Source organism: Setaria italica, chromosome V (assembly GCF_000263155.2).
Source record: "Setaria italica strain Yugu1 chromosome V, Setaria_italica_v2.0, whole genome shotgun sequence".
NCBI classification, from domain to species: Eukaryota; Viridiplantae; Streptophyta; class Magnoliopsida; order Poales; family Poaceae; genus Setaria; species Setaria italica.
In genome coordinates, this window is record NC_028454.1 from 33,517,836 (window position 1) to 33,530,390 (window position 12,555).

At 43.4% G+C, this 12,555-nt stretch overlaps 1 protein-coding gene across 1 annotated transcript; it reads left to right on the plus strand.

The window, feature by feature from the left end:
* The first annotated feature begins 3,019 nt into the window (after nt 1-3,019).
* On the plus strand, nt 3,020-4,019 carry LOC101756512 (phenolic glucoside malonyltransferase 1). Its single transcript, XM_004969511.3, has one exon. It carries the CDS (start codon nt 3,245-3,247, stop codon nt 3,704-3,706), a length of 462 nt encoding a protein of 153 aa, XP_004969568.1. The 5' UTR covers nt 3,020-3,244; the 3' UTR covers nt 3,707-4,019.
* Nucleotides 4,020-12,555: the final 8,536 nt, after the last annotated feature.

Sequence of the window (12,555 nt, forward strand, 5' to 3'; positions counted from 1 at the left end):
TAACCATTTTAATGAAAAAGGTACAGTAGATAATGAAATGAATTGTTCTGATTTGATCATGGTGAATATACTACACAAACTAGACATGCTATGGTGTACAGAACAAATATGCATATTTATATATCACATTTGCAAGTATTCCAATAATCACTAGAAAAAGGTGTGGCAATATGCCCTTGAGGGGAGGGGCCACTGCCGGCAGCAACGGATTGTTGCCTCCGTCCATAAATATATGAAATTTATTGGATAAGCTCACTAGCTTATCCTAATAAACGTCATATATTAGGTAGTACCTTTTTCCCCCTCAAAACTCAGCTGTGGTTTATGCTCGTTGTTTTGCTGTGGTAAGATTACATATGCTGCTCACTTGTTCAGGAATGAGATTTCACAGTACTACAGAATTCTACTTTACGTGGTGAGGTGGGAAGTGACAAACATGCATGGGGACTTGATCATTTGAAGTTACTAACTAAAAGATTCACGTGGTGATTATTGTTGTCCACCTCGTTTAAGGTCATATGACATGCTCCTTGTTTGCAAATGCAACATGGCTTTCAATATTAGCAACCATATATTCCTTTTGCGTTGCCTGTTTCCTTTTGTACCGTTTCAATAGAGAGGAACCAACAAAGCTATCAATGCTCTTTCAGCGGTTCTCATCAATGAGAGTTGCGTGAAGGGAGACTCGAGATGGAGAAAGGAGATAGCTACGGGGCGATTACTTGGGCGCCCGTCTCTTTTTCCTACCATAAATAATAATCTGGGTACCTCGGTGCACTGCTGGCTTATAAATCCGACAGAGGGTAACTTAGATACAAATCTATAATGGTATTTTAAGTTATATTTTGTAATGATATGCATGGGTAAATTAGACGCATATTATGTAGTTATTTTAGATTATTTTTTTATAATGGTAGAGCTAGGTAATTTTGATATAGATTTAGGTGTTTACTTTAAATATTTTCATAGTGATATTGTTGGGTAATATTTTAGAAAATATAATAGACTATTGACTATGATTATTTGAGTTTACATGATTGATGTTCGATGTTTCTGATTTTTTAAGAATTTCTAGAATTTTTCTTTTTTCCCTAGCATGTCTCGTGAGCATTGATGCGGAGTCTCCAATTGACAATGAGACCACATTGCTACAAAACGGTTATTTTGAAGCTTTAGCTACCTCTTATTTTTTAAGTATTCTAACACAATACTTATATAGATAACATTTTCATCCGATTGTGATAGGTTTTAGTTAGTAATTACTCAATAATATTTTCAACCACATTTACAATCTTAACTTTTCAATTTGCATTGCAGGTATGTGCTTGAATTTGTTTAATGAACCTTAAGTTTGAGCTATAATTTGAATATAGAAATCTATATTCGCATCACTTCCTCTATTTATTATAAATGATGACACACATCATGCGTATATACCTTAATTATTATATTATATTATATACTAATAATGTAATCAATAAATAATTTAGAATCATATATTGATGTTGGGAGTATATTTTTAATGAAGATGATTTGGATTCAAATTTAGAGTTGCCTCTTGTTATTTTTAGTAATAACATATGTGGATAATATAGATGCAAATTTAAGGGGTTACTTTTAATTTACTTTTAAGTATCAGTGGTGGGAAATTTAGTTACAAAGTTAGGGGTTATTTTAAATTATTTTTTATAATGGCATAAGTAGGTAATTTAGATGAAGATTAGGGCTATTTTAGTTTATTTTACATAATGGCAGAGGCAGATAATTTAGATATAAATTTAGGAGTTACTTTAGACTATTTTCATAATGACGTAGGTGGATAATTTTTTAGAAACATAATAGATCCAATGGCCATGATGATTTGAATTGGCCAGATGTTTTGCTTTTTTTTTTAACAATTTTTAGGATTTTTCTCTTTTTTCTAGAGTGTCCACCTAGGATCCTAGGTAGCTTCACCTAAAAGCTTCAAAAGGAGCCTCTAATTAGTAATAGTAAGATAATTTGGCGAACTGTTGTCAAAACTTATGAATCTCAACTCTTCGTTGAAAATGATTTACAACCAGTACCGTACCGAAACATGTATTTTTCACAGGTACATGTGACTGCTGACCACATGACCTATCCGGACTATTCATCTTAAAAACTAACGGTGAGATGAATATAGGTGAAGCATTTAATGGTTGAATGAATATGATGTGAGAGGAATGAACGGCCAAAATAAGGAGGAAGGAATGGTGGAGATAAGCCACTACCGTGAAACAGAATTACCGTAAACCAGTTTGGATATGAGGTGCTAAACTTTAACAGTGTCATATAGGATGTTCAGATACTAAAGAGAACTAAACATGAGCTAATTATAAAACTAATTGCAGAACCTGTGCTAATTCGCGAGACGAATCTATTAAGACTAATTAATCCATCATTAGCAAATGGTTACTGTAGCACCACATTATCAAATCATGGACTAATTAGGTTTAATATATTCGTCTCGCGAATTACACTCCATCTGTACAATTAGTTTTGTAATTAGCCTATATTTAATACTCCTAATTAGTATCTAAACATCCGATGTGATGCCAAACAGCCCCAAAGGAAGGAATGGTGGAGATAAGCCACTACCGCGAAACAGAATTACCGTACTACGAAACAAGTTCTTGAAAATTAGTGTGTTCTTATATCAAACATCAATAAACACATATTAAAAATGGTACAACCAAATGAAAACGACTCTGAAATATATCTTGATTGATGTGAGAGGAATGAACGGTCAAAATAAGGAGGAAGGAATGGTGAAGATAAGCCACTACCGTGAAACAGAATTACCGTACTAGGAAACCAGTTATTAAAAATTAGTGTCCTTATAACAAACATCAGTAAACACATATTAAAAATGGTACAACCAAATGAAAACGACTCTGAAATATATCTTGATGGACTCGTCGTTTTCTTTTTCTTTTTTTTTGATTGAGGTATAGTGAGTTTTTGTGGTCATGGATGGCGTCATGTACGTACCATCCAGAAGACGGGGGATGGATAGGCCAGCGGACCAACCAGGAACAAGCCGGGAGAACGGAGGAGGGGTGAGCAGCCAAGTAAGACGTCTCCAACAGTTTGAGATAGCTACTAGCCTACGGAAAAGATAAAAAGTCTACTCTCTTGTTGGAGACGCCTTAAGGCAAAACCACCCGTCCACCCCTATATCTGTTCGCTGGGAGTGGTGCTGGATGCCTACTTGATTTTACCTATGGACTACCGCCCGCGGATGAAGCCTCCTTTCCCGGAAAAGTACATCGGCAACTGCGTCGGCCCAGCATTCGGGATGGCGCCCAGGGGCGAGCTGGCGGCGGCAGGCGTAGGAGGCCTCTTCACGGCGTGCGCCGCGGTCGCCTCCGCCATAGACGAAGCTGTGCGCGACATCGGGACATATAGCATGGATGCATGGATGGACCGCGTCAGGGAGTCAGTCGCGGCACTGTCCGTGGCTGGCTCTCCAAGGTTCCATGTCTACGAGCTGGACTTCGGATTTGGCCGGCCGGTGAAGGTGGACATCGTGTCCGTGGCGAGGACCGGTGCAGTGGCGGTGGGGGAGAGCCGGAGCAGCACCGGCGGGATGGAGTTTGGCGTCTCTTTGCAGCCGGCTGGCATGGAGAGGTACCGGAAGTGCTTCGCGGATGCTATCGCCTGGCTCCACGAGCGATCTCGCTGAGATGAGATGTGTGGCTGCTGAACTAGGTGGCGGGGCGACAAGCCAATCTAATAGTCTACTAGAAGATCTTGTTACGCACTGTAAAAAATGGTTTCCAAGGTGGTTCAAACGCATTTGGAGGGGTGGGCACGCTATCCGCTTTCCGCTTTCGCAGCTACAAATAGCTGTTTGTAGGAGTAGGTAACTGACCCGTCCCTATCAACCGTCTGTGGAGGGTGATGGCGTCACCCGTCCCTGAAAATGTCGTTCCTGCTAAAAAATTCAACGATTCAAATTTGAATTTGCTTTCGTGCCAGTTTTTAGAACTTTTGGTCCCCCCTACAAACCGTTTTCTATAGCATTACTAAAAGATAACTTTGAGACTATTATATGACAGAAACATTTTGAAATAGAATATACAAACAATAAAATTTCTACCTTGACAAGTCAAGTTGTTGCACGTCGTCACTTGCACATCGCGGCCACCTGCTTCTCGATGTCGAAGGATACTGCGGTAACCAAAATACTTAGCTTTCACCTGATACAATCACACCAAAGAAACCAATTAGCACCAGAGCTAATTAAGATCCAAGAAGTAAACAAAGGACTCAAGACCTGAAAAGGATTGGAAACTACGAAAATTTGTCCTACAGAATAATACAATATTCCGGATTGGTATATTATATTGAAGGATCAAGCGTACGACCAGGTTTGTTCCAAAGCCGCTCATTCCAAAACTGAGGCTGGCACATGCCACTAAAATATGTCAACAACCACTAGCCGCTCATTCCAAAACTGAGGCTGGCACATGGCACTAAAATATGTCAACAACCACTAGTAGAGAACTGACTTTCGATACACCCCCTTTTAATCCCGGTTTAAAGTAGGTCCGGTACAAAAGGGGTGCACGGAGCTTTACTCCCGGTTGGTATTTGCAACCGGAACTAAAAGTCACCTTTTATCCTGGTTCAAAAATCAGCCACCCGTGGGGGACCCTTTAGTCCCGGGTGAAAAAAATCAGCTACCCGTGGGGGATCCTTTTGTCCCGGGTGGTAAGAATAACCGGGACTAAAGGTCACCCTTTTAATCTTGGTTGGTGTTACCACCTGGGACTAAAGCTCACGACACCAACCGGGATAAAAGGGGGTCTTTTATCCTGGTTGGTATTACAAACCGGGATAAAAGGGTCCCTGCCGTAAGCTTGAGAAGGTTTCCTCCAGATCGGCGATGAGTTCCTCCTGGTTTCTTATTTTGACGATTGCGTCGTCTACGTAAGCTTCAACATTGCGGTGTAATTTTTTTTCGAAACACATCCGTATAGCTCGTTGGTAGGTTGCCCCTGCGTTTTTTAGTCTAAATGACATTGTCTTGTAGCATAAAGCCCCAAATGGTGTGATGAAGGCTGTTTTAGCTTGATTTTCTTCTTTGAGGCTTATCTGATGATAGCCTGAATAACAGTCGAGAAAGCATAGTAGAGTGCACCCAGCAGTGGAGTCGACTACTTGGTCGATCCTGGGTAGCCCGAAAGGGTCTTTTGGACAGTGTTTGTTGAGGTCTGTGTAATCGATGCACATTCTCCATTCGTTGTTTTGCTTGCGAACAAGTACGGGATTGGCTAGCCAGTCAGGGTGAAAGACTTCTTTGATGAACCTTGTCGCGAGTAGCTTGGCTAGCTCTTTTTTGATTGCTTCTCGTCTGTCCTGGGCGAACCTGCGAAGTCGCTGTCATTTTGGGGTAGCTTTGGGATCAACATTTAAAGAGTGCTCAATCAGCTCCTTGGGCACACTGAGCATGTCAGCTGGCTTTCAAGCAAAGATATCATGGTTAGCTTGAAGGAAGTTGATGAGCGCGGATTCCTATTTGGGATCTAGCCCTATTCCAATCAGGGCTATCTTGGAGGAGTCACCCATCTAGAGATCGACTCGTTTGAAATCTTTCTTGCTTGCGGGTTTCACCTTTGTGGATCCCGACTTGTTTTCTGGGATCTCGAGTTCGGTTAGGTGAAGTTTCTTTGAAGCTATGAAGACTTGTTGCATGGGGCTAGGTGCTTGAGAAGTCGCGGCGATCTCCACAGTTTTAGTGTCGCATTCGTAGGATCGCCGCAGATCTCCCCGTAGCGTTAGTTCTCCCTTGGGCTCTGGCATTTTGAGTACCAAGTAAACATAATATGGTATGGCCATGAACTTGATGAGTGCTGGCCTTCTGAGTATGGCGTGGTAAGATGTCTCGAAGTCGGCGACTTCAAATCTGATGTACTCAGTGCGGTAGTGTTCCTTAGTTCCAAAGGTAACCGGAAGGACGACTTGTTCTAGCGGTATAGCTGCATTTCCTGGTACGATGCCGTAGAAGGGTGAATCTGTTGGAGTGAGCATTTCTGTGACGTCGAGGCACATCTTCCTTAGTGTATTGGCGAAAATGACGTTGAGTCTACTTCCGCCATCGATGAGTACCTTTGTTAGCTTTGATCTTGCCACAACGGGGTCGAGTACTAGAGGGAATCGGCCTGGCTAGAGAATTTTGTCCACTGGTCCTTTCTGCTGAAGGTTATGGGTACTTCTACCCATTTTAGGGGTGTTGGATCTATTGGCTCGATGGCCATGATTTCCCTGAGTACGAGTTTGCTGGCTCGCTTAGATGCGGTGCCTGGGATTCTTCCAAAAATGACGTTGACTGTCTTGGAGGCGGTCTGGAAGTCGCCTTCTTTTTCTTCGTCGTTGTGGACTTTGTTCTTGCCCTTATCTTTTTTCTTGCTGTATTCTTTAGGGGGTGGTGGTGTGGGTAAGTCTTGCATTACTCAGCGCATGCTGGAGTAGTCTATTGCCGAGTGTTTGCTAGTCGGGTGCCATGGGCACTGCTTTTTGAGTAGCTCGGTGAAGGTTGGCCCTTCGTCGTTTTTGCGGGATGCCTTTTTCCCGGAGTTAGTCATGGAAGCAATGGTGCTGTCGGGTTTCCTTTTGCGATTTTGATTACTCGAAAAGTTGTTTCGAGTATCATTGTGTCGAGTCCTATCCTGATCATTGTTGTTGTTGTCGCGTCCTTGGTTGCGATGAGAGCCGAACCATTCTCGCTCTTTGTTTTCTTCATCTGCCCACTGCTGTACCATGACTTTGAGGTCTTTGACAGTAGATGGTCGTCGTCTACTGAAGTCTTGGTATGTTCGTCGATCGTAGAGTCCATTTTGGAAGCACTCGATGACGTCTGTTTCTGAAATGTCAACTAGAGTTGCCTTCTTTTCGAAGAATCGGCGCAAGTAGTCGCGTAGTTTTTCACCTTCTTTCTACTTTATTTGACTCAAGTCAATCTTGTTGCCTGGTCTAGCCATGGAGCCGGCATAATTGTTGGTGAAAGCCTTTGTCAAATCTGCCCAAGAGTCGATTGATCTAGGTTTGAGTGACTCAAGCCATGTCAGCGGTGCGGGCTCCATGCATATGGGAAAGTGGATGACTTTGGTATCATTATTACCCCTAGCTGCCTGCACCGCCAAAGAGTAGCATCGTAGCCATTGAATTGGGTCTTGCTTGCCATCATACTTTGTGATTACTGTTGGTTTGAACTTCTCGGGTAATCTTGTCCTCATTACCCAATTTTTGAAAGCAGGAAGTGGTTGTAGTTGTCGACTTCTCGCTCTCGCTGACTGTTGATTATTTCCCGTAAATTACTGAAATTTGATACTTCATGATTTTTTCGAGTAGGGCGAGGACTTTTTACAGAGTTGGTGCAGCTGACTTCTCCATTGTCGTATTGGAGCATTGTGTTTACTCAGACCTTGGTTGTGCTGCCTTGGTTGGTTTACAACTTCGTTGTCGTTTCTCTGTGCTTCGTTGGGGTTGTTGTTAGCTGCAACACCTCTACTGCCTTCTTGATGAACTGCGATGCGGGGAACAAACGGGATTGGTGATTCTTTGTCGAGTAGCTTGTAAGCTTGTTCTGCGAGTTGTGCGATTAGTCCGTTGCCTCGCCGTGCGAGCTGAGCTGTGACTTCATTGTCTCTGTCTCGAGGTATTAGCGTCGAGATAAGGTTGATAGAGGCAATTGCTGCAAGTGGAGTGGTATGTTCTTGAGCCTGTACTGCATCAAATGCTCCTTCGAGGTTTGTGATGGGAATGTTTGTAGCGAGCGTCTGTCGTCGCTCAGCCCGAGTAGCATTGCGTATCCTTCTTTGGTTCCTTTGATCGGAAGTTTCGTCTTGTGTGGTGTTAGCTGTTGACTCGTCTTCTGAGACATTGTTGAGTTGTGCTAATCGCCTGGGGGTTCTCTGTTGGCTAGTACCCGGGTTGTTATTTTGAGTAATAACGAAAACTTCTCTGTCTGGGTAGTAGCTTCCAGAGCTTGATGTCGCAATTTCTGTAGAACTTTCCTCGTGGCTTGAAGTGAGTGGGACGCCTTCTTGGTATGAGAGGTTGTCTATGTGAGCGACAAGGCGCGACTCGTAGTCACGGGTGAGGGATGGTCTCATACCTGGCTAGTGAACGAATCTGCCTTGCGATGTCGAAGTTATTACCAGTTGCTGGGCTGGTCCTATCAGTGGGATCTCTGGGAGATAGACCGAGTCGGAGTCGCCGTCTTCATCGTTCCCGTGTTCGAGTAGAGTTCGAGTGAGGAAACTTTGGTATACTTCGGCTGCATTGTGGAGTCCGTGTGGAAACCGTTTTGGAGTTGAAGTTGGTTTGGGAAGTGACTGGGACAGACTAGTCCAAATTGAGGTCGGGTCCGACGCGTAGTCGAACTTGGGATTGTTGACTTTGAAATTTTGATTTTTTCTGACCGAATCCTCCGATTTCTTCTCCTGGACATTGATGACCTGGCACCGAAATGATCCAGCGCCGTCGGCGATGCAGAGCCAGGATCCAAAAATGAAGGTTGCGCCGCTTTGATGGTGAAGACAGGCTTGAAAACAACGGACGCCATCGAGCTCACGCTGAGAAACTCGACGAGCTCCCCTACCTGACGCGACAGCTGTCGGTGTTTTAGACCGGCAACCCGCCTAGGGGGTACCCTAGGTGGTCTTTTATGCGGTAAGGGCCGTCGAGAATCAAGGAGTCGATGGTGACGCAAGGAACACGATTTAGACAGGTTCGGGCCGCTAGATCGCGTAATACGCTACGTCCTGTATGTTTGGTTGTATTGATCTTAGATGTACTGGAGTTATTGTTGGGGGGTCCCTGCCCGCCCTTATATACACGGAGGGCAGGGTTACAAGTATGAGTCCTAGTCGAGTACAATTACAGAGTTCTACTCGGTATGGCCCGAATAGTTTCCATTTACATACTTAACTAGTCCGATTGGGATAATCCAATCCCCTTGTCTTGATCATGTCCGAGTACGTCCCTTAGTGGGTCGTCCAGGACCTACTCGTGGGCCTGGGGTGCATGCCCGACAGTCCCCCACGTGTAGACTAAATCCTTTGGACCCTTTTATCCCGGTTTGTAATACCAACCGGGATAAAAGGATCCCCCACAAATTAGTATAAAAGGATTGGATCCCCTATAAAAGGATAAAAGGATTGGTATTACTAACCGGGATAAAAGACACCCCTTTTGTCTCGATTGCTTTATCCCGGATGATTTTTCGAGAGATTTGCACCCTTCCAACCGGGACTAATACTTAGTTTTCTACCGGTGAATGTAATAATTGAGATAACTTGTGTACTGGTATTTTTTTACAGCAACTAGCATCGTCCAATTGGTTGTTACATCGTAAGCCTCGGTTTTAGTGGCATGGCAAAAAAAAAAAAAAAGCAGCAGAAGTCTAGTTCGGATTGGTTCATTGTTCAGCTTCTAGCTCGAGCTAGCTGACTCGTTAGGCTCGCGAGCTAGGCACAAAACACAATACTAGAACAAAAAACGATTGATAGAACTCTTGATGTGGAAATCCCATCAAAATAATGCATGCCCAAGAACAAACATAGCTGGAGCGAGTAAAGTTTGTTCCAAATCCAACAAAATTCGTTAACATTGCACTTGCACCCCAATTCTTGAATAGATAAGCGTGCCATTTCGATTCTCAAACAGACAAGCTAGATAATACTTTCTTTATTCAAAATTAGGTCGTTTTAATTTTTTAAGATTAATAATTTTTGTTATATGTATAGATATACATTATGTCTAGATATATAGTAAAATCTATCACACAGAAGCCAAACGATTTATAATTTTAAAGGGAGGAAGCAGTAACATTGATCCGGGAGACTATCACCTTCACCACGCTGGCCCCAACCCAGGCCCCAACCCAGGCTGCCCAAGAAGGAGCGGCTGCACCAAGGAAAAGGAAGGGCCCTCTGCTTGCGCACCTGCACCACTGCATGCTGGCTGGCAACCGCTGGTGTGGGCGCCGGTGCGTGATATACATAGGGCTAATGGCATAGTTACATGCGCCTACTGGTTCAACCCCTCACATGCAAACTCTCTTAGATTGCAACCCCTCACATGCAAACTCTCTTAGATTGCATACATAAAAAAACTGAGTAGTCTACAATTATATTTAATTTAATCGTGTCCACCAGGATTGAAACCCGACATTTCTAACTCTAATACTATATTGAGTTGCATGCACGAACCAGTTCAACCAAAGTCGTTATAGGGGTGGCAAGTGACGGCGACGCGGCGATAGAGGGAGAGGGACAAAAAGGCCCGGTTGGCTCATGGGTTGTTGGCGGCTGGCGTTATGCGATGTCTCAACCCTATAGCTCGAGCCAACTCATTATAACATCCGAGCTAAGAACTTGGCTTGGCTCAAATACAATGGATTGTGTTGATGATCAAAATTAGCAGATCTGACCCAACCGCCAACCGGTCAGACCGGTTTGGGCAAAGTGCTGCTGCAGAAGGCCCCTCAAAGTGCATTGAAGACTTCAAAGCTTGGGGGGGGGGAGGAAGACAAGAGCAGGGATGCCGGTTCTATGAAGACCGGTTTGACTGACGCAAAACCGGTCTGACCGGCCTCATCCAAGAGCAGTGGGGCTGACTCTAAATTGAGTAACAAGGTGAAGGTGACCTTCGAGGAACTTTTGGCCAAGTAGAAGAAGGGAGGAACTAACCAGAAACGAGGAAACGAGGAAGTTGGCCAAATAAAGGTAAAGGATTGAATTCTTCACCAAAACACAAAAGTCAACCATACTCTTGTGAGCCTCAAGTTAATTATATTGTTGCACCTTATTCATGTTTTGGACCAACTACACCATGAACTTGGTCACATCCTTGCTATTATTCACCTTTCGATTATAGTAGTTTACATATGCACCATATCTCATTCAATACCCTCCTACGTATCCAAATTATGGTTCATTGCAAAGACCAATGGTTACTAATAATGATCTGGTCAGAAGTGCATCTGTTGGTAATAAAGGAGGTGAGAAAGACAGCTAGAAAGATTCAAAGTAACTATAGCTGAGGTGGTGTCCCATAGGTTTGTCTCGTACTCAAAAGAGAATATTACAACACTACGGAAGCAAGGATTAGTGGAAAACATACAGAGGTGATGTCGGTGAGGTCAGCACCAACTAAGAAGGTATGGAGATCAAAGCAAGCTATTCCTTAATTTGAAAGCAAGTTTCATGGCCGATAGCATTCTATCGGCCTTAGAAGCAATATATATAGCCGATGCAATGTTCATCATCATCCTTAGGTAATTTTAGTTCAGAAGAATATTTTTTGGCATGCATACTTTGCCAAAAATTGGGGGGAAGGGGCATGTGTTGACGATCAAAATTGGCAGATCTGGCCAGACCGGTCTCTAAACCGGTCAAACTGATTTGGGCAAATTGCTCAAAATGCAAATTAGGCTTCATGATTGTGTAGCTCTAGTCGAGGTGATCAAAATACATATGTAGAATGTTCAATTTTGAAGTTCGGATGAGAGAGTTACGACATCGGGAATTGCACCCGAGCAAACTGGTCATACTGGTTTTAACCTGTAATAGTCCGAGTAGGAGTTATAGTTTGGCACGAAATTTGAAAGGATTTTGACTTCTAATGGGGCAAGATCTCCCCTCCCTAAGGGCCACAGCCAATTGAGGGTATCCAATCGATCAAAAACACATATTTTATCTTTTTTACCTTTTGTTTTACCCTAGCTTTTTCAATCTATTACTTGTGGTTCATTCTTCGTCTCTATGGCGATTGAGGATGCTCTAGGTGTCCTGCCGACCCTAGAGCAACCCTGTATGCGCTTGCCCTTACGGGATCCCTTCCGGGCAAGCGTTCGTTTTTCATTGGCTGCCCCGACGAACCGGTCTGACCGGTCTGCTGAACCGGTCTGACCAACCCATGCAGAGGTGCTGCAAAGAGCTCCTCCCCACACTGCACGTTTGAGTGCTCAGGTATTTGGCATTGGTGTGAAATGGTTTTAGTGAGCTGGTTTCTGAATAGGTTTTGGTGGGTGATGGATTTAGATGCCTGGTGACTAGAGTGGTTTGGATGGCCTACTAGAGTACCGTGTGTGGTTCGCATTGGATCCGTTGAATGAAATCGTGGGTGGTACCGTGGTTTGTGTACGCATGTTTCCTCAGCCAATCAAAAGATCCAAGTAGCATTCACAACGTACGGGTCATAATTGCACATCTCTTGTAAATATGCTTTTTGCACTGTTCTGTTCCTAGCTAGATGAGTTCTGGCTTTTTTTTTTAAGAAAATAGAGACTGGACACTCAGGTGGTGTTTGGCTCGGGGTTAAATTTTAGCCTTATCATATCGGATGTTTAGATACTAATTAGGAGTATTAAACATAGTCTAATTATAAAACTAATTGCATAAATGGAGTCTAATTCGTGAGACGAATCTATTAAGCCTAATTAGTCCATGATTTGACAATGCGTTAGTTCATGATTTGACAATGTGGTGCTACAGTTCCCATTTGCTAATGATGGATTAACTA

Bases quoted from the DNA above. Each gene is read 5' to 3' on its own strand.
- LOC101756512 (XM_004969511.3), top strand. From the start codon at position 3,245: ATGGACTACCGCCCGCGGATGAAGCCTCCTTTCCCGGAAAAGTACATC.